We start from the raw sequence: 27,468 nt of genomic DNA, 5'->3' as shown, positions 1-27,468 counted from the left end.
AGCGAAGGAACTGCCTGCAACTTTCCCTTATGGGGATGTGCAGATAAGCCTCCTTGAGATCCAAAGTTACCAGCCATGAATCCTTGCCCAGCATTGGTAGTAATTGTTGAAGGGTGAGAATCTTGAATTTGGGAATCACCAGAAAAGTGTTTAGAATGGACAGATCCAGACTAGGGCGCCAGGTGCCCCCTTTCTTGGGTACCAGAAAAAGCCTTGAATAAAAACCTAGGCCTGCCTGATTTGCAGGAACTGGCTGTATAGCCCCCATAGTCAGTAGAGAAGAAATTTGAGTTTGTACCTCTGCCCTGAGAGTTCTGGGTATGTCTGGGTATCCTTGTAAAACAGGGAAGGTGTGAAAGTAAAACTTGTAACCTTGGTTTACTATATTGAGCACCCATTTGTCGTCTGTGATGGTAGACCATACCTCTGCGAACCTGGCCAACCTTCCCCCCAAAGGAAACCCAGGGTCTGCAGAGGTAGGCACAAGAAGGCCGGAGTCATTGAGATTATCTGCTTTGAGAAGCTGGCTTAGAACTCCCTGATTTAGCTGAAGAAGAATACCATTGTTTAGCCCTTTGAAGGGCAGAAGCCTGCCCTCTGGGAGATCTGAAACCCCTAGGCCTAAAGCGGCCCTACTTGCAAGGATCAGGGGAAAGACCAATTCTTGGAAGGATAATGCCTACTAAACCGAGGATGCTGAACCTGAAGGAAATCCTTTTCAGCTAGCATAGATTTTGCCTTACCTCCAACTTCTTTAGTACCTCCTCAGCCTTATTACCAAAAAGATTATCCTTATGCAAAGGAACATCCAGCAATTTAGATTTAACTGGCTCGGAAAGAGTCTGCTCCCTGAGCCAAGCATGTCTTCTGATTAGGGAACCAGTGGCTGCTGCTCTGCAGGAAGCCTCCAAAGTGTCGAAATCACAATGAAGTGAATGTTTATTAACTACAGTGGCAGAATTCAGTAAGTCTTGTAAATCTTTGTTCTCCATCATGGAAGGAATATCCCCAAGTTTAGCCTTAATAGCCTCCAAAGTATGCTGCTGATACTTAAGCATGTGAAAAAGACAATTCACAGATCTAATGGCAAGAGCTGCAGAGGTACAGACTTTTTTACCCCACCTGTCCAAGTCCCTAGATTCCTTATCAGAAGGCACAGGGTTTTTAGCAATAGTAGCCTTAACACCCTTGGGACCTTGAGAAATAATTTCTGGATCAGCAGTAGGGTTTCTAAAAAGGAATTGATGAGATTCAGGAACCCTGTAATATCTATCTGGTTTTCTGGGGGCAGGAGGAACAGAATTAGGTGTTAAAGAATTTTCCATGAAAATATCATCCACAACTTCCAAAACTGGAGGTATAGCCAGAGACTTATGCTGTGTCAACTCTAGAAATTCCCTGATTCTTTTCTTAGACTCTGAAAAATCCTGACATTTCCATTTAAAATATTCCCTAAGACTATTCAAAGCATCCCCAAAGGAAAATTCTTCTGGAGGGGAGGCAGAAGGGATAGAATCCTCAGCATCAGAATCCCCAAAGCCAAAAAAAAGTTGAGAATTTCCTTCTTCACCAGCAGACATACTGGAAATCTCAGAATCTGAGACAGACAAAATATCAGGAGATAATTCCCTAGCCCTCTTTGAAGGGGGGGGATGACAGCCCCTAATCAGTGAAAGAAGATCACCAACCATCTTTACCAACTGGGACTGAGGTACAGGAGGGGATCTTGTGAGTAGGTATGCAGCTGGAAGGTTTACTAGTAATCCGGAGGGACTCGGGAGGCTTAGCAACTGCAGAAGTCTGAATTAAGATGGTCGGTCTGGTTCTGGTCTCTTGTCAAAAAGAAGAGGTGTCAGAAGCCAGTCCCTGCAAAGCGGCTCCGGACCCATCTGAGGCGGCGACAGGCGGAGGGGCTGAAGATGAAATAGAAGTCTGCGGCATGGAGGAGTCCATAAAGGTCTCGGCAGAAGCTTGCGGCTGAAAATCTGCAGACTGCAGGGGCTGCAAAATCGCCTCATTGACTACTGCTGTGCTGATGACCAATTTCACCGGTGCATCATCAGTAGATTTAACCCTAGGCCTGTCGCGGTCCTTCACTTTGCATTTCCTAGGTATATCCAAAGTTGGGAGACCAGAAGAAGCCATACTGTCGAACTTAGGCTAGACTCCAAAACGCTTATGCAAAATCTTAGCTCTACAGCATATGGTAAGCGGGTTAAAGGAAGCACAGAGATCGCAGTTAGGGATGTCATGCTCAAGGCCCAAACAAGTTATACAATAGGAATGGAAATCACGGTGCGGAATCTGTTTTCCGCAGGTAAGACAGTTATTAACTTTATCTGACATACGTTAAAGCAAGAAAAGAGGATCCCCAACAGGGTACTTATCTGATGGCGTCTTCAACTTGGTAGTCAGAAAGCGAAACAAAGGTAAACGGCCAACCGGCACTAGTGTGAATTGTATCTGCTTCGGGCTCCATGGCAAGAATACTGAGGAAATGGTGTCGGCTGCCTCCCTTTATACCCGACGTACTGACAGTTTTACAACCAGTTGCAGCCAACATCATATATCAAGGACTCTGGTATTTGGACCAACCCTGGGGGGTTACCGGGAGCCGGAAAACCCATATGTGAGGACTGCAACAGTGAAACGCAAAGAACATCGTTGTATTAATATGGAAGTCTCACACCACAGACATCAGTACCTTCACAGACATGAAAGTAGTGTTAGCATTTTCAAGGAAGAGAAACAGATCTAGAAATCTGTCAGGCTAATACAACTCAGAAGATGTATAATCTGTTACAAGTGCTTTACCAGAAGAGAAGTTTTGCCACTGCAGAACCTAATAACAATATAAATATCGTTCAAAGGGTTAACTGAATGATGCATCTAGCTAAGGGGCTGTTCACACTAGTGTATTTAATGATAACACAAGTTGACATGCAGTGGTAAGGTAAAGAGTTCTGAAATTTATGTAGGAGCTTCACAGCTTCTTTCCAATGCTGAATCCAGGTTGCATGCCATGCAAGCGAAATCATAAGCCACTGACATAGGAGAATGTCAATCACATAGTACTTGCCTGCATACCTTCAAGGATGACTGCTTATGATATACGCATTTACTCTGCTTGTAAATGCAAGCCATATAAGAGCAGTTGTATTACTACACTCGGCTGGTGGGATGGGAAAGAACTGAAGAGAGAAGATTTTAGGGGGGGGGTCCTCACAGATAAATATACTTACAATGACAAATGCATCCAGAAGCCAGCAGAAAGGACGGCTTAATGGTTCCTCGAGTGTTATCCTGTGTGCAGCTGCCCTCTCCAACTAGCATCGACTTTTTTCTCCCAAATTGTCTCAGGCATAAGTAACCTCTCCCACACATCTATATTTCCATTCTCCATCAGCAATGTAATGGTCCCACAAGTCTCTGCATGAAGTTATATGTCTAGTACATTTGTATTAAACCTCCATCCTCAAGCTATCATCCTTTCTTGTTTTATAGCCCAGCCTAAACCATTTATTAGTGACTAGTCTACAGCCTACCACATTTCCACAGATTGTAAATGTTCCACGTTAAAATGATTTTCTCTCTCTAAAGAAGGCTGAAGTAAAATCTTTTTAGGTAATAAAAATTTCTCTGGATCCCATACAACTTGGAAACTACAAGCCCATCTGTAATCTTTCCCTTTGTGACAATGACAAATGAAAGCCTACAAGCCACATACTGAAGCTAATCGAAGGAAGGACACTGAGCAAACTCGGAACTATAATATATAACATTAAGTATCCTGTTTTTTGCTTATTTTGTTCTTTATTTCTTTGTTATTTATAGCACTTTGTGTACTGTGTATCTTTCTAGCTAGTTTCACTGTGTGTGAGGTATTAACTGGAAATTGTCCACTTTTATTAAGCATCTGTTGGGTTGTTTGTTTCTGATAACTTGTTGCAGTTAAACTCTTTTTTTCTATAGGCTCCTTTAGCTGTTTAAAACTTTCACTTAAAGGCTCACTGCTGCTTTTCAGCTTTGAGAAACATTTCTGCAGTTTTTTTCTAAGTAGTGGGATATTTGTAGCATTTACATATTCAGGCTTGTATTTGGCCCTAGTGTTTGTGGAGGCTGTGTGTCCGAGCACATATTCAGGAACATCTTTGTTTAGCCAAAGCCATCAGGCATTTCAGTGAGAGAGAACTGTTTGAGGTCATTGGCTGACTGAGGTCACCTAGACTACAGCTTAGACTAAGCACCTCTTTTGTTCTTTTGAGATTTCTTTCTTAAAAGCTCTCAGGCTTCAACTTTCTGTTACCTTAGAAGTTAAGTTGTGAGTGTTTCTGCCATTTCACACTGAACTAATTGAAGGACGGACACTGAGCAAACTCGGAACTATAATATATAACATTAAGTATCCGGTTTTTGCTTATTTTGTTCTTTATTTCTTTGTTATTTATAGCACTTTGTGTACTGTGTATTTTTCTAGCTAGTTTCACTGTGTTTGAGGTATTAACTGGAAATTGTCCACTTTTATTAAGCATCTATTGGATTGTTTGTTTCTGATAACTTGTTGCAGTTAAACTCTTTTCTAGAGGCTCCTTTAGCTGTTTAAAACTTTCATTTAAAGGCTCACTGCTGCTTTTCAGCTTTGAGAAACATTTCTGCAGTTTTTTTCTAAGTAGTGGGATATTTGTAGCATTTCCATATTCAGGCTTGTATTTGGTCCTAGTGTTTGTGGAGGCTGTGTGTCTGAGCACATATTCAGGGACATCTTTGTTTAGCCAAAGCCATCAGGCATTTCAGTGAGAGAGAACTGTTTGAGGTCATTGGCTGACTGAGGTCACCTGGACTACAGCTTAGACTAAGCATCTCATTGGTTCTTTTGAGATTTCTTTCTTAAAAGGTTTCAACTTTCTGTTTTTATAGTTGGTGGCTTTGCAGCTGCCCGCCCCTAGTGTAAATTTGATCTGGGGCTCACCTCCCACTCTAGTGTCATTACCTCGTTCTACCCAGTACAGGGAGAAGATTTGAGAAGGCCAATCAGCTTAGTTTCTGCTACTCCTTTCTCTCTTTCCACTAACAAAAAAAAAAAACTTTTTCTAAGCTTGTTTCCTGCCTTTCCTGTGGGTAGTCTAGCCTGGGTATAGCTTTGCTGTGTCCAGGACTATTTTGTAGGCTTCTAGGCCCCCAAGCCTTTCTGTGTTGGAGGGAAGCCTTCTAGCTTAATTTTGTTTCTTAGAACTAGCCAGTTTTTTATTTCAGCACTTGTTCAGAACTTATTGTAAGCACTAAATAAGCTACAAATTACTACAGTACTCAACTTTCCTCACTGTCTAGAGGAAAACAGTTTCTAGTACTTAACAAATAAGCACCTATCCAGGCATGTCTAAGGGTCATTCCCCAGTGTTTTCGCCTGTCTACCTGATGAATCTGGGCATCTTGGGGCAGTGCAGTAATTGCCTCATGTACACAGACAACCCTCTCCTCCTACCACCCAACACTACAACCGGAGAGAGATGCACTTATATAGCCAAACTGGAAGCAAACCTCTCTTCACCCAAGACTGGACTAGACAGTCAAGAGGAGAAGGTAAATACTTGCACCGCACCACACTCGGCACATAATCCCTCAAAACCTACACCACCACAACACACACATAGAAACACAAAACACACACCTACATTTGTGGAGGCTCTCCGTAAAAACCTGCCCAAGCAACAAGGACCTCCAAAGCAAAAACACAAGCAACCTCCACCCCCCAACACAACCCAAACGACACATAGCCCACAAACTCAGTGTGCCACTCAACCACAGCCCATAAGGCATAACAACGTACCCAACACTCTAGTCATAGGTGACTCTATAGTCAGGCACACTGATGTTCCACTCACCAGGCTAAACAAGGAGAAAGTTACTGTCAGCTGCCTGTCGGGTGCCAGGATCCGCCACATAAAGCATGCACTCAGGTCACTCCACAACAAGTACAAATATGACTCTGTCATTGTCCATGTTGGTGTGAATGACCTGAGACGTACCTCCTTGGACTACATGAAAAGGGACATGGAGGAGCTGTCCGATCTTGTAGCCCAGGCAGGTATGACCCTAGCCCTGAGTAGCAACCTGCCATCACCCAGAATGATACCACAGTACAAGGACAAAATGATTGACTTCAACAATTGGCTAAGCTTCTGGTGTCATTCTAAGGTGGTCCAGTATCTGTCTGCCTGGGATGACATGATCGACAAGCCACGATGCTTTGCCAGAGATGGCCTGCACCTGTCGCCCCTGGGATTCCGGATACTGGCTAAGACTCTAGCCACCCCTATAGTGCCTTTTTTAGGCAAGGTTCAAATGACAAATTCACCACCCTAACAGGTACAGGCAAGAAGAATCTGAGGGTATTGCTACTCAATGCTAGAAGTCTAAACCTCAAAATGCACTCTCTCGAGGCACTCCTTAAAATGGAGAACATCGACATCTGTGCAGTGACAGAGACCTGGTTCAAGGCTTCAGAGAGTAACCCTACATTACCAGGCTATAATCCATACCGCACTTTTCGGCCACCTAACTTGGATCGAAACACTAAAGGCAGAGGCGTGTCCATATTCATTAAGGATATCAACACCTCCAGGCTAGTTGCTCAGCATAATGCATCCGAGATTATCCAAGTGCAATTAACTCTGGGCAAGACCGCAATCCAAATTGTAGCTTGCTACAGATCCCCCACCATGTCCCAGGATTCCCACTCCTCATTTCTTAATACACTGGAAAATATTAGGGTACAACCTAACACCCTAATAATGGGCGATTTCAACTACCCTACCATTAACTGGGAAAACTACTCATGTACCAACTCTTGTGCTCAACGTTTTCTGGAATTCATAAATTCCAATGCCATGGATCAACTTATCCACACCCCCACCAGGGGCAGCAATATCCTAGACCTGGTTATTACTAACATGGGCAACCAGTGCTCCACACCAGAGGTCAATTCCTCGTTGGTCAGATCCGACCATAAGTTAATCACCCTAGACATCCACATCCCTCCCCCATCCCCCATTAGGGAAACCACAGTAAACAATTTCTCCAAAGCCAACTTCACGCTTCTTAAGACAGAAGTGGCAAACTTCACGACACCCATGCTGACGGACAATAGAGGTATGACTGCTGAATCATACACAAATGCACTTTATAAGCACTTACATGAGTACATGGATCGTGCAATCCCTAACAGAACCAAGATGCTATCCTCCAAAAAAAGGAAGCCAATCTGGTGTTCCCCTGCCATAAACAAACTCTACAACAGAAGAAAGAAACTGTTGCAAGAGAGAGAGTAAAATCCCATGATTGGAGAAACTCTCTGGTCAGCTTCAGTAAGAAGCTGAGATCCCTCATAAAATCCTCCAAAGCTAGTTATGAAAACAAAATTGCCACAGACTCTAAAGACAACCACAAAGCATTCTACAGCTATGTCAAGAATATCAATGTCAACACTCAGATCTGCTCTGAGTTACAGCACAATGGCACTAAATATGCAGAACCAATGGATATTGCCAACATCCTGGCAGATAGGTTCAGTGCTAACTTTACCCCTCTGTCATCCCCTAAAGGGCCCATCTCTATACCAGAAGAATGCAAAGTTCCTGTAATCACAGCTGCCCAGGTACAAAACACACTATCCAAAGCCAAGAACACAGCATCCATGGGACCTGACGACATCCCAGGCTGTGTTCTACATGAACTACAGAACGAACTGGCACCCCACCTAAGTACCATGTTCAATCATAGCCTCACCTCAGGCTATGTGCCCACTGAATGGCGCACAGCGACAGTTAGCCCACTCCATAAAGGGGGAGCCACCACAGACTCTGGAAACTACCACCCCATTAGCCTAACGAGCCTGGTCTGCAAGGCTATGGAGCGTATCATCATGGAACCTATAAACAATGACATTGGTAATCTCCAAACTCAGGACCTCACCCAGTTCGTGTTTGTAAAAGGCAGATCATGTCTCCTAAACCTGATAGACTTCTTTGAAGCAGTCACCAAAGCCGTAGATGAGGGTAAGGTGGTTCACACAGCCTATCTAGATCTCGCCAAGGCTTTTGACACCATCCCCCACTCTGGAATTATAGATACTCTCACTAAACTAGGTATAAATCCCTATGTCACAAGATGGGTTGCCAACTGGCAGAACCCACACTGTGAAAGTAGCAGACTCCAAATCCAGCTTCAGACCAGTGACAAGTGGAGTACCACAGGGTTCAGTCCTGGGTCCTCTCCTTTTTAGTATCTACTTCTCTGAAGTACAGGCCAACACAGAAGGTCTTTGGCTAACGAAGTTCGCAGATGACTGCAAACTAGGAGCCATAATCAAAACTCCAAAAGATGTGGACATCCTACAAAAGGGCCTTGCTGAGACAGATGCCTGGTGTCAAAGCCATGGCCTCAAGCTCAATGCCAAAAAGTGCATTGTCATTCCTTTTAGTAAAAACTCAGTACCCATGAACTACCACATAGGTGGTAGTCTACTTAACACCGAATGTGTGATAAGAGACCTTAGGACACAGGTGGACAGTAGTCTCTCCTTTGATAATCACATCGCCACAGTAGTCTGGAAATCCTTTTATGTGGCACACCTCATCACAAAAGGTTTCTCATCCAGGAAAAAAGAGGTCATTGTTCTCCTCTACTCGTCACTCAGACCCATTATAGAGTACAATGCCCCTTTTGGTATGTACCTCACAAGACATCTACAACAGCTGGAAAGGCCACAGAAATACCTCACAAAGAGGATTACCGGCCTCAAAGAGATGCCCTATGCAGACAGTCTCAAAAAATTACAGCTTTACTCCTTTGCATATCACCTACTCAGAGGCGATCTCTGCCTAACACACAAAGCTATGTCAAACCCAGAGCTTTTAGACATGCTCCACTTAAAGAAATCCCAATCCCTATGAGTTACACGCTCTAGGGACCTAAACCTCATCACCACAATAAACAGAACATGCTGGAGGGATAGATTCCTGTCCAAGAGACTTCCCATACTCTGGAACAAACTACCTATCTATATCAAACAAAGCTCCTCATTAGCACTCAAGAAAAATCTTGATGATTGGATGGGAGATAGGAAATTCACCCCGGGGATCACTTCTGTGGCTCTGCTCGACAGTGGCACAGGAAAATAATTTTCATGGGTGGCGAAAGCCAGGGTACCTTTGGCTAGGCTTATATAGGCCCTAGGGCCAATAGCCTAGTACCTACCTATGAACCTATGTCTCCATATTAATTTCTCCTTAGTCTAAATACAGTCTTTGATAGCTTATACCATGCAATCTAACAAAAAAGCTAAGATAGCACGTTCTAAACTGGTTTTATGTTTTTTGATTGACAAACTGCAGAGTTATCTAAGAAGCACGTTCATGGGGTCACTACAAAAGTTGGTTGAGATTATATGCATGGACTGGACTAAAAGGAAATCTAGTTTTCTTTGTTAAAGAATGCACAAGGCTAAGTACTTTACAGGTTTGCATACAGTATTATCCAGTGCAGTGTGCTGCAACTCCTCTCCAAGTATGCCGTCTGGTGACGTGGCTTTTTAAAATTCGTAGTTTCTAGCTCATTCCGATAATAATTAATTTGGTATGGATTATGTTTCCTCTTTGCTGCCTTCTTATGGCATAAAATTGTAATATTTCTCAAGAAACTTCAAATACATAGATTTTATGTTTTTCTTGCGACTCTTAAGCCATATGTCAAAATCAGATGATGTTATTGACCATCAAGGCTTTTAGCTTTTTTGTCTTATGTAACTTAATGAAATGACATTCTACAGCTATGTCAAGAATCTCAATGGCAACACTCAGATCTGCTCTAAGCTACAGCACAATGGCACTAAATATACAGACTCAACTGATATTGCCAACTTCTTGGCAGATAGGTTCAGTGCTAACTTTACCCCCCCCCCCTCGCCCTCCAAAATGGCCCATCTTAATACCAGAAGAATGCAGAGCCCCTGTAATCATGGATGAACAAGTAAAGACCGGACTCTCCAAAGCCAAGAACACAGCATCCATGGGACCACACAACATCCCAGGCTACGTACTGCACGAACTACAGAATGAACTGGCACCCCACCTAGGTACCACGTTTAATCATAGCCTCACCTCAGGCTATGTACCTACTGAATGGCGCACAGTGATGGTTATCCCACTCCACAAAGGGAGTGCCATCACGGACCCCAGAAGCTACTGCCCCATTAGCCTGAAGAGCCTGGTCTGCAAGCCCATGGAAAGTATCATCATGGAGCTTATAAACAAAGACATAGGTAACCTCCAAACCCTGGACCCCACTCGGTTTGGGTTTGTAAAAGATAGATGATGTCTACTAAATCTGATTGACTTCTTTGAAGCAGTTACCAGAGCCGTAGACGAGGGCAACCTTGCCAAGGCTTTCGATACCATCCCCCCACTCTGGAATTATAGACAGACTCACTAAACTGGGCATAAATCCCTATGTCACAAGATGGGTTGCCAACTGGCTCACTGACAGAATCCGCACAGTAAAAGTAGCTAACTCCAAGTCCAACTTCAGACCAGTAACGAGTGGAGTAGCACAGGGTTCGGTCCTGGGTCTTCTCCTGTTTGGCATCTACTTCTCTGAAGTGCAGACCAAAACAGAAGGTCTTTGGCTAACAAAGTTCGCAGATGACTGCAAACTGGGAGCCATAACAGAATCACCTAATGATGTAGACATTCTACAAAAGGCCCTCACAAAGATAACAAAAGAGAAATTGAGCAAGTGACCTGTAACATGGCCACATTAAGAAGAAATAAAGGTCAACCATACTTTTCAAATTCCTTTGAAATATGTGAAGAGAGAGTTCCTAAACATAATCCCCTGAGGATTACAGTAACCTATGCTAATAATATTAAATTACTACAGGATACATTTTCTAAGAACTGGAACATACTTTGTTCAGATGATTGAGTTAGTAATATAGTGGGGGAATCTCTGAAATATGCATATAAAAATAAGAAATCCTTGAAAAGACTCTTATGTGGCCCTAGGAATGGGTCTGCAAGTAGTACTCATAGCACATCACAGATCTTCAATATACCTCCCTGCAATTCATGTAATTACTGTCACTCTATTGACAGGATGGGGACATTCAGGCATTCTGATACAGGTAAAATATTACACTTTAAGGTTTCAGCTGACTGTAATACCACCAACATATTGTATTTGGTACACTGAACCCTTTGTTCCTCTTTCTATGTAGGAATGACCACACGCAGATTAAGGGACAGGTCAGACAGCATGCATATGATATATACAGAAAGCGGACACTAATGCCCTAGCTAGGCATACTATGGATATGGGAGCATCACATACCTTCAGGTTTATGGTGATGGAGAAAGTTTGGATAGGTAATAGAGGAGGGGCAATCAGGAACAGAGTTGAGACAAAGGAACTAGAATGGATAATCAGGATGCGGGCAAATATGGGTAGAGGTTTAAATAACAAAATCAGTATTAAACCTGTTTTGCTAAACAATTAATTAGATAGTTAATTGTTTATATATTATGATTTTTAACCATATGAAGTTACATAATGTGTTTTTCATTCAGCTATTTGAATAAGTTTTAGTTGTAAATGTTTCTATGCATGAGAGAGTTAATATGCACTAGTGAAGTGATTTTTACCGGGAAACGTTGTGACTGGTTGGAGCTTTGTATAAGAAATGGGGAAATGATGTACTGTATTGTCTGATGAAGCAGCTTTGGCTGCGAAAGTGCTCACCTTTTTACTTGGATTAAATTGTTTGATGATTTTATCAGCCATGGTTTGGTATCTCCTATTCTTTTTATTTTGTATATACAATTGATATAGTTACAAAAAATACATTAACTTTACATTCCTTCATCACTGTCAACATGTTACATTTGCATAGACACCCACTCCTTTTTCCATAACCACCATTTGAAATTTAAATATTATATTTGGTAACATCCACTTTTCATTGAACATAACCTCATTCAGTTTACATTTTTTATCCAAACTGCTAACATATTCTTTACTATATTTCACAAAAAAATCCATATTCAATCATATCCACATTTATCTGTTTTTCTATTATTCTTTCCCACCAATTTTTAATGTTAAGAAAACATGCTCTGCTGTTTTTAATTCACTGCAAAAATGGCATAGCCTTTCATTTACTTTTTTTTATAAGGCATACTTCCTTTTACTGTCAATTTATTAATTTGTAACCTCCATAAAAAAAATCTTGACATACTACATTCTTCATATACCATTTGTTTTATGGCTTTTGATTTTTCTTTTGTTAAATGTCCCCATGGATTCACACAATAGTTTTACGTCATTATATATTTTCCTATTTTTCCTATTCCCTCTATACTTAATTTCCACATATTTATTTTCTCTTGATATATTCTTATTTCTTCATTTCGGCATTCTCTCCCTTTTATTCAGTTTTATTAATTTCAATTAGGTTTCATATTTCTTCTTAAATATTCTTATTACAAACTTATCTTCATTCACATTTATCCATTTTAATACCTTACATAGGTTCAATGAAGCTCCCTATACTATCAGACTCAGTAAATCCAACCTCCTATCCTTATTCATATATGATACTCTCCCTTTTAACTGGATTTAACCTAGATCTCCTTATGAATCTAAATGTCAAGAAATTGCTTCTCCAATTCTCTTGGTATCATATATACACTAGGTAAGTATGATATTTTTCCCATCCATATTGTATTTATTGGATGTGCTTTTTTCTTAAAAGACAACTTTTACCTGTTCCACATGATACCAAGTCTCTTTAAATCTCCAAAAATGTTCTTCCATTGCTCATTTAATATGGTATTTATTTTATTTTCCATTTGTTTACCGGAAAAGTCCAGCGGGACATGTGTCTTTTTTCAGTGGAGGCCCGGGGAGAAAAGCTCCATGGATAAACAGTACATATTATATTACAACTAAAAACTACAAAACATTAATTTGGCATATCAAAACTTTAAAACTGTTAATATAGTACATCAGAAGTAGAAAGATAAGAAAGTATCCTGAACATATTGTAAATCATGAATATAAATAAAGTAGATCAGGAAGTTAAAATAGTAACAGTAACATGTGCATATCGTAGATTATGAGGGTTTGTATTTACATTCAATGGATATAATTTTGAACCAAAACAAGCTTACAAATGGCTAGAGATATATATTTGACATAATAATACTCTACAAGGAGTAATGGGAATAAGTTATTGTTACTAGAAGTCTAGTGCAATAGTGACAGAGGATGAGAAGTGGGTTTGGGGTGTTCTAACCGAGGGTTTAACAAGAACAGAGACAGGAATTGGTAAGATGGGTTTTTAGAAGTTTTTTAAATTGTATAGATGAGGATGTGGTCACTATTGGGTTTGGCAGACAGTTCCAAAGTTTGGAAATGTAGTTGGAGAAGAGGGCTTCACCTTCTGAGTTTTTGCTTTGATGACTTGGAGAAGTTTGTTGTTTGAGCAATAAGATCTAGAAGCAGAAGGATAATGTCTTTGAGGGCTGGGGTCTTTTCTGGGTGGTAGAGAATTTTATGTGCCAAGGTTAGTTGAGTAAATTGAAGGAGTAGAGCGAGTTCTTGCCAATCGAGCTGTTTGACAGATAAACAGTGATGGGACTTGTAGGAGGCATTAGTGGCAAATTTGGTGATTTTTATTGTAGCAGGTTTCAATTTTGGCAAGGTCAGTTTTACGAAGGTTTGTTAGGATTGGGGATGCATATAAGAGTATTGATAGAAGGTGTATCCTGGCAATTGTAATTTTTGTATTGGTAGTTAGAAATTGTTTATTCCTATATAGGAGGCCAAGTTTCTTTTGAACTTTTTTGATGGTTTGATCAACATGGAGATCAAATGTCAGGTTATCAATTAAAACCCCCTAGCAGTTTGGTATAAGGAGTCAGATTGATTGTGGTTTTGTTTATTGAGAAGATGTGGAAGGTTGTGGAGGTAGAAGTATTTCTAGTGGGTAGAAGAGCATAGGTTTTGTTTTATTGGGATTTAATATAAGTTGGGAGTTAGTTAACCAAGTTTCAACTGACAGGAAGGAGTCTTGGGTAATGGCTTGTAGGTCATTGAGGTCTGAGCAGATCAAAGTAGAGTCGTCAGCATACTGGATCACGCTGGCATGGGGAATGGCAGAGTTAAGGCATTTGGTAAATATAGAGAAAAGAAGGGGTCCAAGGATGGAGCCTTGTGGTATCCATAAAGTGACTGGAAGGAGGGGTGAGAGGGATTTTGTTGCCAACGGGTAGCTTGTTGTCAGTCTACGTAGCTTTGAAACCAGGCTACTGCAGTACTGCTAAGGTTGTGGGAGGAGAGGACATTAATGAGTTTGGTGTGACTGACCATGTCAAAGGCCTTTGACAGGTTTAGGAATATGTCCGATACAAACTGGGAGTTGTTTCTGTGCTGATTAACTATGTTTGTGAAGGATAGTAGGGCTGTTGTAGTGCTATGTGATAGGAGAATATGAGATAGTAGGCATTCTATGTTTAATGTGAAGTGGATTGCATTATTTTGCGGGGGCAAATTACGGTTTAGTTTCGGGGGTGGGGTTGGAAGTAGACTGATTGCTGGCTAGGGTTTGAATGGACTCTGGTGAAATAGGTGTTGAATTGGGTGGCCAAGGTTTCATAGTCAGCGGTTTTTGGAGTGGGAAAGTGTTTTTTCCTGGTTGCAATAGGTTAACTGCCGTCCAGAATTTATTGTGGGCTATTCTTATGTCTGGTTTGGGTGTTGAGGTAGTAGTTGAATTTGTCAGCTTTAACTGATTTTTTTAACTTTGTTTCTGAATTCAAGAAATAGCTGTTTAGTACTGCTGGCTTTCTTCTTATGGAACTGAAGCCAAACCTTATTCCTGTTTTTGAGTAAGGATCTAGTTTATTTGGTTAACCAAGTTGCATAATTGGATTTGACTGTGATGTTCCGAGGTGGGGCATGGGTGTTGAGGATCTCAAGGAAGGTGCTGCTGAAGGACAGTACTGCCTCATCCAAGGGCAGTTGCTTGAGATGTTCCCAGGAGCAATTTTTAAGGGCAGAGAGAAAATTATTAGGATTGAAATTTTTTTTGTTCCTAATTTTACTCACAGAAATTGTATTCACAGAAATCACTTCCTAATACTGATATATTTTCTTCCAATTTCTATTCCTTCCAGCTGTTTATCATCTCCAAAACCCTTACATTTTCCCTATTAATTTTTAATCTAGCTTCTTGTAATTTTTTATGCACATATATAATTACCTCTTTCATTTCCTCTGTATTTTTAGCCATTGATATTTTGTTATCAGCATAAAACATAATAGGATATGAAAAAAGTTATGTACTTACTATAATGTTCTATCTGTGTTGCCCATTTTCATTCTTCAACTGATGGGCTTGGATCTGACTCGGTCTCCACTAAAGCTTGAGGCAACCAAAAAACTCTTGAGATTCTCCCTTACCCATAATACACCAACCCTAAGTTCCCTCAGATATTGTTTTCTGATTTCTATCAGAAAGGAAATATTTACTATGTATACATAAAGGAGGTATAAAATTGCATTCACTCAATACAAAAAAATACTATATCTGGAGTGCAATATAAAGGACAGTGATATCCCTTAAAAAAAATAATTCTTCCAGAACTTTGTAAATAAAATGGACAACGGTTGGGGCAGCAAGTTGGGGAAGAATGAAAATGGACAACACGGATGGAACATTATAGTAAATAAGCGACTTCATTATCTGATGCTGTCAATTTTCATCCTATCCTCAAATGAAGGCAAAGTGTGTACAGCTACCTAAAACTCCAGATGGACTCTAAGGAAGGAAATTCCTGAGCACAGTTGAACCAAATGATGCTCTACCTCTTGAGACCAGATCCAATCTATAATGAGTAACAAAGGTATGGAGAGTAGCCCAAGTAGCTGCTGCATATATCATCCATGGATGCCCTGGATAGGAAAACTGAAAACATTACCATGGATCTAGTTGAATAAGCTCGTACTGGTTGTGGTAAGGTAATACCTAATTTTTTGTAAGTAAATGAGATAAAAATCAGTTAGCCATCTGGCTAAACCTACTTTGGCAACTGGTTTACCCAATTTCAAGTCTGCAAAGGAAACAAACAACTAATCTGTTTTTTTTTGTCCTATGCAGGTAAAAATACAGTCTGTGAACATCCAATAAATGTAAAAAGAAGTTATGTACTTACCATAATGTTCCATGTGAGTTGTTTATCTCGCCTTTATTCTCACTGATTGGTTCGGAGCCAATAGCAAAGCTCAAGGTTTGCCAGTAGCTCGAGACCAAGCCCCTTATCCCACAATGCACTGCTGGAATTACCTCAGATCTTGTTTGCAGCGAGTATATATACCCTTTTACTTATTTCTACAAGGAAGCACTTCCCGAAGGGGAAGAAGAAGTACTGAATAACCAGGATGGTACTAGCGTCTAAGTCAACTGACAGCCAGGAGGGGGAAGGAGGGAGGGACATGAGAATAAAGGCGAGATAAACAACTCACATGGAACGTTATGGTAGTATGTGAAGTTGTTAAATCTCGCCATTTATTCTCACTGATGGGTAGCGTCCCTAGCACCCTCAATCTTGGGTGTCTCATGGAAGTACGTTTTTCAGTACCGTGGAACCAAAGGAAGACCTGTCCCTGGAAGCCTTATCTACTTTGTAATGTGTGATAAAGGTATGAGGCTTAGATCAAGTGGCTGCAGCACAAATATTGTCAAGGGGCAATTTAGCTTGAAAGGCAGAAGATGTGGAAATGGCTCTGGTAGAATGAGCCTTAGGTTTGTGTGTCAATGGCATGCTGGCATTCGCATAAAGAAAGGATATACAATCTGATAACCATTTAGATAAAGTTGTTTTAGCCACTGGATTACCTTTTCTGGCCTCCGAAAAGGATACAAAAAGTTGATCTGATTTTCTAATATCCTTAGTTCTGTCAAGATAAAATCTGAGCTGTCTGTGTACATCAAGTTTATGCAGCATGTATTCCAATTTATTAGAGTGGTTGGAAAAAAAAGACTGAGAGCTCAATGACCTGATTGATATTGGATTCAGAAAAGACTTCAGACAAAAAGGAGGGGTTTGTTCTGAGAGATACTCTATCAGCATGGAAAATCATGTAAGGAGGCCTAACAGATAATGCTTGAAGTTCTGACACTCTGCTGGCAGAAGTAATGGTTACCAGAAATATAGTCTTCCAGGACAAATATTTGAGATCGCAAGAAGATGCTGGTTCGAAAGAGGGGAGAATAATTTGAGACAGCATAAAATTATAATTCCAGGGAGAATAAGGAATTTTGAAAGGAGGTCTCGTGACAGGCACCTTTAAGAAAAGCCTTCGATAACGTAATGGCTCATAACACTGAACCCATCGAATCCAAGGTGGAAATTTGATATGGCGGCTAACTGGACTCGAACTGTGGCAGCTGCTGCTCCTTCTTTAAAAATCTTTGTCAAAAATTCTAAAATGGACAATAGAGGAGCTCAGAAAGGGTCAATTTTCTGTATACTGGCCCAAATTGAGAACCTGTTCCACTTACTGCGGTATAGTTTCCTGGTGGATGGCTTGTGAGAAGACAAAAGGATTTGTCTTGTATCATCTGAGAGCAAATGAAGCCTGGCAATTAGGGGAAGTGGATTAGCCAAGCAGTCAGTTTTAGGGACTGCAGTGAAGGATGGAGGTCCCTGACGGGTGTGTCAGAAGGTCTGGAACTGGGTCCAGGATCCATGGATCCTCCAGTAGATGATGGTGAAGGAAGGGGAACCAAATTTGTCGAGGCCAGTAGGGAGCTATGAGGATAACTGTCCTTCCCAGCGACTTTGCTTTCTGTAAAACCTTGGGTATCAATAGAATAGGTGGGAATACATATAGGAGATCCAGAGGCCAATCGTGTACGAGTGCGTCTCTCGGGGAATGTCCCGGAGGTGGTATTAGGGCAAAGTAACTTTTGCATTTGGTATTGATGTGACTGGCAAAGAGATTGCAGCAAGGCTAGCCCCATTTGCAGAAAATCAGATCAGCAACTTGTTGGTTGGTTGAGAGACCACTCATGAGGCAACAGTACTGCCCTGCTTAGCTTGTCCGCTATCACAATGGATTTCCCCGGGATGTGCGTTGCTATCAGAAAACGGTGGGACGACACAGCCCATTGCCATACCCAGAGTGCCTCTCGACAAAGGGGGTAAAGACTTGGTTTCGCCTTGTTTGTTCAAGTACCAAACCATTGACATATTGTCTGTCTGAATTGCAATTGTCCCTAGAGGAAGAGTCCTGAAAGTACTGCAATACCAGAAGTACCGCTCTCAACTCCAGAACATTGATATGCAGATGCGACTCTTGATCCGTCCATGTGCCTTGGACAGGCTTTCCCTGAAAATGTCCCCCCCCCCCCCATCAGGGAAGCGTCCGTGGACACAATGGCTGGGGGGGGGGGGCAAAGGGCCTTCCGATTGTAACATGAAGAAACATCAACCACCACTGAAGGTCTCTCTTGCAAGAATCTGTGATGAGAATCATGTAGTGCATCGGTAGCTTTTGGTAGGATCACTGAGCGAAGAGGAGCCATTGAAGGATTTGCATATACATCCTTGCAAGTGGTACAGCCAGGATCGCTGCCGTCATCAAACCTAGTACCTTCAAGACCTCTGCTGCTGTAGCTTTGTTCTTTGACACCAGTGAGATGATGTGTTGGCGAAGAAGTGAGACTCTTTCGATTGGAAGATGTGATGGTTGAGGTATCTAACTCTGCTCCTATAAAAACGGTATGCTGTGATGGCAATAAGGCAGACTTTTTGAAGTTGATTGTAATGCCTAATTGATGGCAGAGTGTCAGAGTATATTGTGTTGCCTGAGTCAATTGATGCCTGATGGTAGCAGGGAGGAGCCAGTCATCTAGGTATGGAAACATGAGTCCTAGACACCTCAGGTGAGCCGTGACCACTGCCATGCATTTGAACACCCTGGGGGCTGTAGTGAGACCAAAGGGGAGAGCTCGAAAATGGTAATGATTGGCTCCCAGCCAGAAATGCAGGTGACCCCTGGAGCGTCTGTTCATCTTTATGTGATAGTACGCGCCCTTGAGATTTATGGAGCACATCCAATCGCCTTTCCCTAGGAAGAGAAGAATTGACTGAAGCGTGACCATTCGTAACTTCTCTTTCTTTACAAATTGGTCGAGTCTGCTGAGGTCCAAGATAGGTCTCCAGTCCCCTGTTTTTTTTGGTACCAAAAAGAATCTTGAGCAAGTTCCGAATCCAACTTGATCTGCTGGGACTGGTTGGATGACTCTTTTTCTAGCAATTATTGGACCTCTACGATTGCTTGTTCCCTGAGACTGGGTGGAACATCTGGGATTCTGCTTACAGGAGTAGGAGGGGAAGAGAACGGTATGAAATATCCCCTGGAAATGATGCTTTGTACCCATGTATCTGATGTTATGTTTAGCCAGGTTTCTGGGCACAAAGTCAAGCAACCCCCGACTGTCTCCAGAGCTGAACAGCCAGGACCCCTTTCAGGAGCACTGGTAGGGCTGACTAGAGAACTGGCCTCTGTCACCCTGTTGTTGCGGACCCCCTCTGCCGCGCGGGCGGCGTCTTCCGTTATAACCCCCTCCTCTGCCTCTAGAGGGGGTTTCTCCACATGTGTTCTGAAAGGCTCCCTGTGCTTTTCGGAACCACATTTTTCCCTCCTCTAGAGTCCTTGGGGTAGGGCAGAGTAGGGGTAGAAAAATGGACTCCAACGGCAGATAGGGTCTTGTCTTCCTGCTAACATCTGGTTAAAGTTTCCTTTACATTAGGCCCAAACAGTGATGAGCCATCAAATGGGGTGTTGATAAAGGAAGACTTAAAGGGTTCCACAAAGGAACAGAGACGCATCCAGGCTTGTCTCCGCAGAGCAATGCCTGAACTAGCGGCTCTACTCGAACCATCAGCTGCATAAGATATGAGAAGCATGAACGAGTTTACAACTGAGTTTAGGGTAGTGAGCTGTGTGTTGACTTTGTCAGCAAACCCTGCAGCTACCATACCTTTGAGAGTATCTCCTAACTCTTTCAGGAGATCTCTTTACAGTCTCGTAAAATGGGTTAAATAGTTCAGCGATCTCAGAGAAAAAGTCACTGAAATAAACATGCGTTTCCCATATCTACCCATGATCCTAGAATCTCTGTTAGGAGGCTGGATAGATGCGGATGCTTCAGACATTTCCTTTTTGGTGGCTACAGCTACCACCATGGCATCAACAGGCACTCCTTTGGTCAAAAAGGCTTTGTCCACTGGAGCAGAGATAAACTTATTCGGCTTCCGAGGGACAGGTTCCATGGCCTCCGGTGACTCCCACGCCTTACGAGAGATCAGCTCCATGAGCTCATCGTAATGCAGAGACAGCAGAGAAGTGGAAGGTTGACACCCAAAAGCCTTCAATAGCACTGACTCATCCTCAGTAGGGGTTTTGGACTGCAAATCGCCTCTCTGACTAAGGATCTCTAATATCTCCGCAAAGGAGATATCCTCAGAGGGGGATCGAGGGGACCCTTCTGACTTATCCAAGTCCGTGTCGGATGTCAAAGACTCCTGTGGGGAGTGTAAGTGCCTCCTCTTGCACAGTCTCTTCCAGGGTACCTCCTCAGTGGGGAGATCTGGGGAGGTCTCGGCAGAGCAGGGGATGCCCTGTGGGGCCACTTGAGGCTCGGGGTTCTGTACGCTTAGGGGGACTGGTAGACGTAGAAGCTGACACAGGAGCTTGAGCGGATAAGGAAGCCCGAACAGATGCCGATGATGTCTTAGGAGAAAGGACTCTCCTAATGGCATCGAAAGCACTATGGCTCCGATGAGAAGGGGTAGATTGATCCGGAGGGACCATCCGATCCTCCAGCACCGAAACCATGGGCTCCGAGACCAAGGTAGGAGCCGAGCTCTCCGAGCCAAAGCCCCGAGAGGAAGAGTCGGCACCGACAAATTGGTCCGACTATCCTCCCCGGACCAGACAGGAGAGTGTCGGCTCCTGGCGTCCTCGGTCGGCGCTGAGAACGCCCGAGTAGATGGAACCGATAACACCAGTGTGGGTCTCGATTCCATAGGTTCGACAACTATCGATTCTGGCTCCTTCGGCTCAGAGAGTCCAGTATGGCTCGGAGGAGGAGTAGTCAAGTCTGGTTCAATGGTCTTCGGCTCCAATGAAGTGGTCGGGGCCGACAATAATTTAGCTAGTTCTGGTGCCCGTAGAAGCTTCTGCACTAGCCTATCCATACCCATATCAGAGAGGCTGACCGAAGACTTCGAGGAATGCATCGAAGGTGCTGACTGGAGCAGAGGAGATGAGGGAACCTCAGAGACTGGCTCCAAGACTGGGAGCTGGCTCTGAACCAAAGGGACGCTCTGTTCCGATGACTGTGGAACCGATGACCCTGTACCCTCTGATCACTTTGCCTTCTTGGTTTGTTTAGAATCAGAAGATTTAGGAGGAGTGCTGGCACCTTCCTGGCTACCCAGCGCCTCAGAGGAAGTATGCTGCAGCAACCCCCTATCTATGAGTTTTCTCCTTCTCTCTAAGAGAACCCTAGATGAAACAGAGTGGCAAATACTACAGGAGTCTTGGAGGTGTTTAGCCCCCAGACAGTAAACACATTGGACGGACATGTCCATGACGGAGATTTTCTGTCCACAATCTGGAAATTTCTTAAACCCCGATTTGGGGTGAGACTTTTCTCTCTCATCAGACATATTATAAAGAGACACACCACAAAATTAACCTGTAAAGGTTGAATACAGGGCTAACTAAGCCCACACTAAACAATATATAAGCCCACACTAAACAATATACTAATAACAAGTAAAAACTGTAAAACTAAATAGGGCTAAGAAAGGACCGAACACTAAGACTATCTCTACAATCTAACCTACTTTAAACTATTATTATTTTAAACAAGAAACACACACACACACACTAAATGAGAACAATCTCTCAAAAAGAGAAAAAAAAAGATTTTTAAAACTTGCGATTTATCAAAAATGGTCCGAGTTAACTGGATCACCGAGATCTCTCTTGCCATGGCAAACTAGATCTGAGATAATTCCAGCAGTGCATTGTGGGATAAGGGGCTTGGTCTCGAGGTACTGGCTAACCTTGAACTTTGCGATCGGCTCCGAACCCATCAGTGAGAATAAACGTCGAGATTTAACAACTTCACATCAGATACTCACCTTTGTTAGCATATCTGGGGAAGAATACTGGCAAATTAATGGACTGACTGATACTGGATTCTACTGACCAAAAGCTAAGCACTTATCTCGTTTAGGTTCATGATTGCCTCCACAATCCACAATTATGACAGCTAACAAGAAGGTTGTTTGCAGTGGCTCCATTCGGTTTATAATTAAGGCTAGATGTGTCACTACCTCTCTGTTTATATTTCTGTTTGCACCCAAACTTATGCTGCACATTATCAACATTCGCAGTGGTAGATAGTGTATGCATGCTTTTCTCATTCATAAGCATATTCATCTGCTTTTCTGTAAGCTCATATATTTGACACATCTCTATTGGCTTTCCTCAACGTTAAATCACTGCCTCAAAGCAAACTCTCACTGCATTATTATTAACACCACACACAAGCCTGTCTTTTATCAACTCATCTCTCAGATCAACAAATCTGCACATTTTTGCTTTATTTCTTAAATCAGTAATAAATGCTGCTATAGTTTCACCAGGCAGTTGATTTCTTGTGTAGAACATGCACCTTTCCATTGTAATATCCATTTGAGGGTTACACATTTCCCTACGGTCTTCCCATGTTTCAGCCTGTATCACAATATGGCGGTTCTCCCCCTCCCCTGCATACACGGCAGGTGCATATACAAATAAATGTTCCTTCTCAATGGCTTCCGAGCCAGATAAATTGAGAAGTATAAATGCTTTTATATGTGTGTCTATCAGAAAATGCAGGGTGTATGAAAATATGATATTCTTGCTCAAACACTCTCCAATTCCAAGCATCATTGTTATCAAACACCAGCGGTCCAGTTCTGTGAAATCCCTCTGCCATAACCACAAAATTCATTTAAATATAAACATAGACCAGGTACTTGTAATTATGCACAAATGATTCACAGTAATCTCTCTGAAAAGGCTTTACTTTAACACAGCAAACACACTGGACACTTCGGATACTATAAAATGTTCAGTTAATGTGAAAAAGTTGTACATTGTGAAAAAATGTGGTTGTTTTATCCTTTATGTATGATTTAAACACTTAGGAAATTTTGAACACGTTTGTATTTATTTTAAATACCTTTATCCGTATGTTGCAATTTTGGACATTTCACTTATCTTTATAATTATTCTGAAAGTTTTGAATGTTTCACCATTTATTCAGCAACTGAAAAATCATTTAACCAAGTTTAAGTACCTTTAAGTAACTGCTGACTGGTTTGCAAGTTGGCTCCTATATATTCCTCCACTTCTTTCTAACTTTGTGCCTCATGGCTGTAAGCTGCTTTAACTTCATATCCTACTTCTGACACCATGTCACATGCCTCTTGTATTCAAATGAAACACTGAGGCATGGTGACAAGTTCAAGTTGTTTACTGTACATAATCACATCAGGAGCTGTAAGTGGAAGATATATTTAAGCTAATTGACTGACTCATACTTCAAACACACTCGCATGTGCATCTTCTTTCATGTCTGCATTCACTCTAACTAAACCAAATGGCACTGTTCTTGCATGTGCTCAGTAATTTACATGCATATGCTATCTAGCTACAGTGGCCAAGTACAATACACACAATGATCTACAACCTTGGGAAGAAAGGAAGCATTAGTTTGTAATGCAACTCCATCCTTGCTAAAAATCAAGTATGAAGATTTTGAAGACAGTGCTTGAATTTGTGAAATTCATCTGGCAGATGTAATGGCTACTAGAAAAAACATTTTCCAAAAAATATATTTAAGGTCACATTAAGCTGCTGGTTCAAAGGGGGAATGTATAAGTGCCTGTAGTACCAGACTGAGGTCTCATGGGGGAGTGGGGTCCTTAAAAGGAGGTCTTAAAAGTAGAGTGCCTCACTGGAAAACTCTGGACAAATTATGAGAGGCTACTGAGGAACCCTCAAATCCAATGTGAAAGTTTGATGTAGCTGCTAACTGAATTTTAACGGTTTAGGAACTAGCTCCTTGCTTAAAAAGTAAGGCCAAAGTTATGTATCAGAGCTAAAATAGGTTCAACCTGCTTCTTATGTGCCCAGTACACAAATCTTTTCCATTTACTGGAAGAGTGTTTACGTATAGAAGGTTTATGGGAAAATAAAAGTATATGTCGGACAGGGTAAGGGAGCATACGTTGTCTGGCTACTGATGGACTTGGAGAAGCGATGCTGTCAGCCTGAGGTCTGATATGTCTGGATGTATCATGCCTGTCGGGTAAGGCAGGAGGCCTATAGTCGGATCTAGAAGCCAAGGTTGGTGAAGTAAGTGAGGCCAAAGGAAGGGGAGCCAAATATGTCAAAGCCAGTAAGGTCCAATGAGGATGACTTTGCTCTTCAACATGGCAGCTTTCTTTAGGAATTTCAGAATTAACAGGATTGGTGGATAGGCATAAAGTAGACTGGGGGGGGGGGGGCAATCAAAGTACAGCATCCCTTGGGGATTCCCCCTGTGGAGGGATTAGGGAAAAATAGCTGCTGCATTTGTTGTATAGGGGAGAAGCAACAAGTTTACAGCAAGGCTGGCCCCATCAACGAAAAATTATTTCCATAGGTTCTTAGGATGTTATTTGGCTACTGACCAGAGGGTCTTTACAAACCTAGCTGTAAAATGCCAGTATAATACTAGACGAGAGATGTTGTTTACTCCCAAGATTTTTCTAGCAAGGACTACCCATGTCCAGATCAGCGAAGCAGGGGCAAATCCCCAGCAGGAATTTACTGTTTCCCATCCAGTCTGTCACATTCTTGTTGAGACCGCTTGTGAGGTAGAAGAATGCACCTGCTCAGCTCATCTGCTATCACATTACACTTCCCTGGAATGTGCACTATGAGAAAGCAGTTGGATGAGATCACCCACTGCCACACACTGAGCACCGACACAAGGGGTAAGATCTGATCCCTCCTCGTTTGTCGATGTACCAAACTACTGCCATATTGTCCATTTGAATTGCAATCATCCCAGAAGGGAGAGTATCTTGAAGGGCCTATAATGCTAAAAGCACTGCCCTCATCTCTAGGACACTAATATGCAAGTAGGCCTCTTCGGGGGACCAAGTGCCTTGGACTGTTTTCCCCACAAAACATCCACGGTCACCATTGCTTTGGGCTGAGGGGGAATGAATAAATGGCCTTGTAGAACCTGATCTGACTGAATCCACCATCCGAGATCCCTCCTGCATATCTGAGTGATTCATATCAGAGAAGACATGGGTCAGTAAAGTATCGACCATTACACGTTGCTAGCACCCACTGTAGGATTCTCATGTAAAATCTGGGTAAATGTATTATTGTTATTGCCACTGACACTGATCCTAGAGCTTGAATGACCAAGCAGACTGAAATCTTGGTACTGGAGATTATTTTTTTTGACCTGTGATCTTACAGTTTGAACCCGTGAGGGAGGCAGTGTTGAACAGTGCTCCTACGAATTCAAAATTCTGAGTTGGTTCCAGTTGAGACTTGTCATAGTTTATGGTTATTCTCAGATGAGAACACGTCTGGAGTGCCTGATCTCTTGCCTTAATTGATGCCTGTTCGGGGTGGTAATGTCATCTAGATATGGAAACACCTGTAATCCTTGTGGTCTGAAGTGAGCTGCTACTACTGCCATACATTTGGTGAACACACTGGGAGCTGTGGTTAAGACGAAAGGGCAGAACTCTGCATTGGTAATGACTGGCTCCCAGCCAGAACAGTAAGTACTTTCTGGATCGTCTGTTCATTTTTATGTGACAGTACTTATCCTGAAAGTCTATCAAGCACATCCAGTCATCCTTGCACAGAAAAGGTAGAATGAACTGAACAGTGACCATCCCATACTTGGTGTGTTGAAGTTCAAGTTGCTGAGATACAAAATTGGCCTCCAATACCCTGTTGTTTTGGTACTAAAGAATCTTGAGTAAGTTCTGGATTTATTTGGTCTGGCTGGACCTCTTGGATGACTCTTTTCTAGCAGCCTTTGTATCTGAAATGCTGCTTCTTCCCTCTGATTGTGTGGAACACCGGGGATTTTCCTTAAGATCGGAGGTGGAAGGGAAAGGGGTATTGTATAATCTCTGGAAATAATCCTCTACACCCAAATATCTTTTATGTCTAGCCTAGCTCTCTGGTGCAGGGATATACAACCCCCAATTGCTCCCAGAGGTGGGCATCTGGGCATCCTTTCAGGAGCGCTGGTTAAAGTCCATCTAAGAATGAATCTCTGGACCCTGGTTTTGCAGGCCACCTCTGACACAGGGACAGCGTAGAGCATTGGCGGTCCTCCCTCTGCCCCGGGGGGGGGGGGGTTCATCTACGTGTGTCCTGGAAAGGACCATGGGCTTTCTTGAACCACATCTTTCAACCACCTCATTGATTCCTAGCAAAGGATCTTTGAGGGGTCAAAAATCGTACGCCCATAGCAGATAGGGTCTTTCACACCTGGATAACATGTCCTTCACCTTAAGGCAAATAAATCTGTGCCATCAAAAGGAGTACTGACAAATGAAGACTTGAAGGGCTCTGCAAAATCACATAAGTGCATCCAGGCATGTTTCCTGATGGAAATGCCTGAACTCACTGCCCTTGAGGTTCTGTCGGCTACGTTCAAAATAAGCCTCATAGACTAATTCAAAATAGATTGTAGGGTATCCAACTGAGAAGTCAAGGATGATTGGACCTCTGCAGACACCGATCTTAAGATGGTATTTCACAGTTCCTTAATCAAATCCCTCTGCAACCTAGTAAAGTGTGCCAAATAATTCAATGACCTTAATGCGAAGGTCACTGAGACATAGACATGCTTCCCAAACCTGTCCATCACCCTAGACTCTCTGTTAGGTGATGAACAGTGGAACTCTCTTTGGCAAATTCCTTTTTGGTGGCCACATGCATGATCATGCCATCAATGGGCAACCCCTTTAGCCCAAAACTCTTTCCCTAAACATTGCTCCATAAGCTTGTCTGGTCTTCTGGATATGGGTTCAACTGTGTCAGGTTCCTTCCATGCCTGCAGAGGGACCAACTCAATGAGCTCATTGGCTGGCAGAGTGACCCAGGAGGCAAACTGGTCAGTACCAAAAGTCTCCAGGAATATCAACTCCTGAGATGAAGGGCTGCTGGGCATCCAAACACCTCTCTGCTTTAGGATCTCAAGGATGTCTACAAATGAAACATCGTCAGTAGGTGATTGTTTGGACCCTTCACCTT

At 42.4% G+C, this 27,468-nt stretch overlaps 1 protein-coding gene across 1 annotated transcript in view; it reads right to left on the bottom strand.

Annotated features, from left to right (window-relative positions):
- Window positions 1-27,468, bottom strand: part of MAN1A1 (mannosidase alpha class 1A member 1) — an 884,250-nt gene that overhangs the window by 226,429 nt on the left and 630,353 nt on the right. The window contains exon 10 of the mRNA XM_044074409.1: window positions 19,949-19,962. Within this exon, the coding sequence (XP_043930344.1) occupies window positions 19,949-19,962 (14 nt within the window). The remainder of the gene's footprint in view (window positions 1-19,948; window positions 19,963-27,468) is intronic.

The sequence above is a fragment of the Protopterus annectens genome, chromosome 1.part1 (assembly GCF_019279795.1).
Source record: "Protopterus annectens isolate FY-2018-M chromosome 1.part1, PAN1.0, whole genome shotgun sequence".
Taxonomy (NCBI): Eukaryota; Metazoa; Chordata; order Ceratodontiformes; family Protopteridae; genus Protopterus; species Protopterus annectens.
The sequence above is the reverse complement of the archived record's forward strand: the minus strand, read 5'-3'. Positions and strand labels throughout refer to the sequence as shown.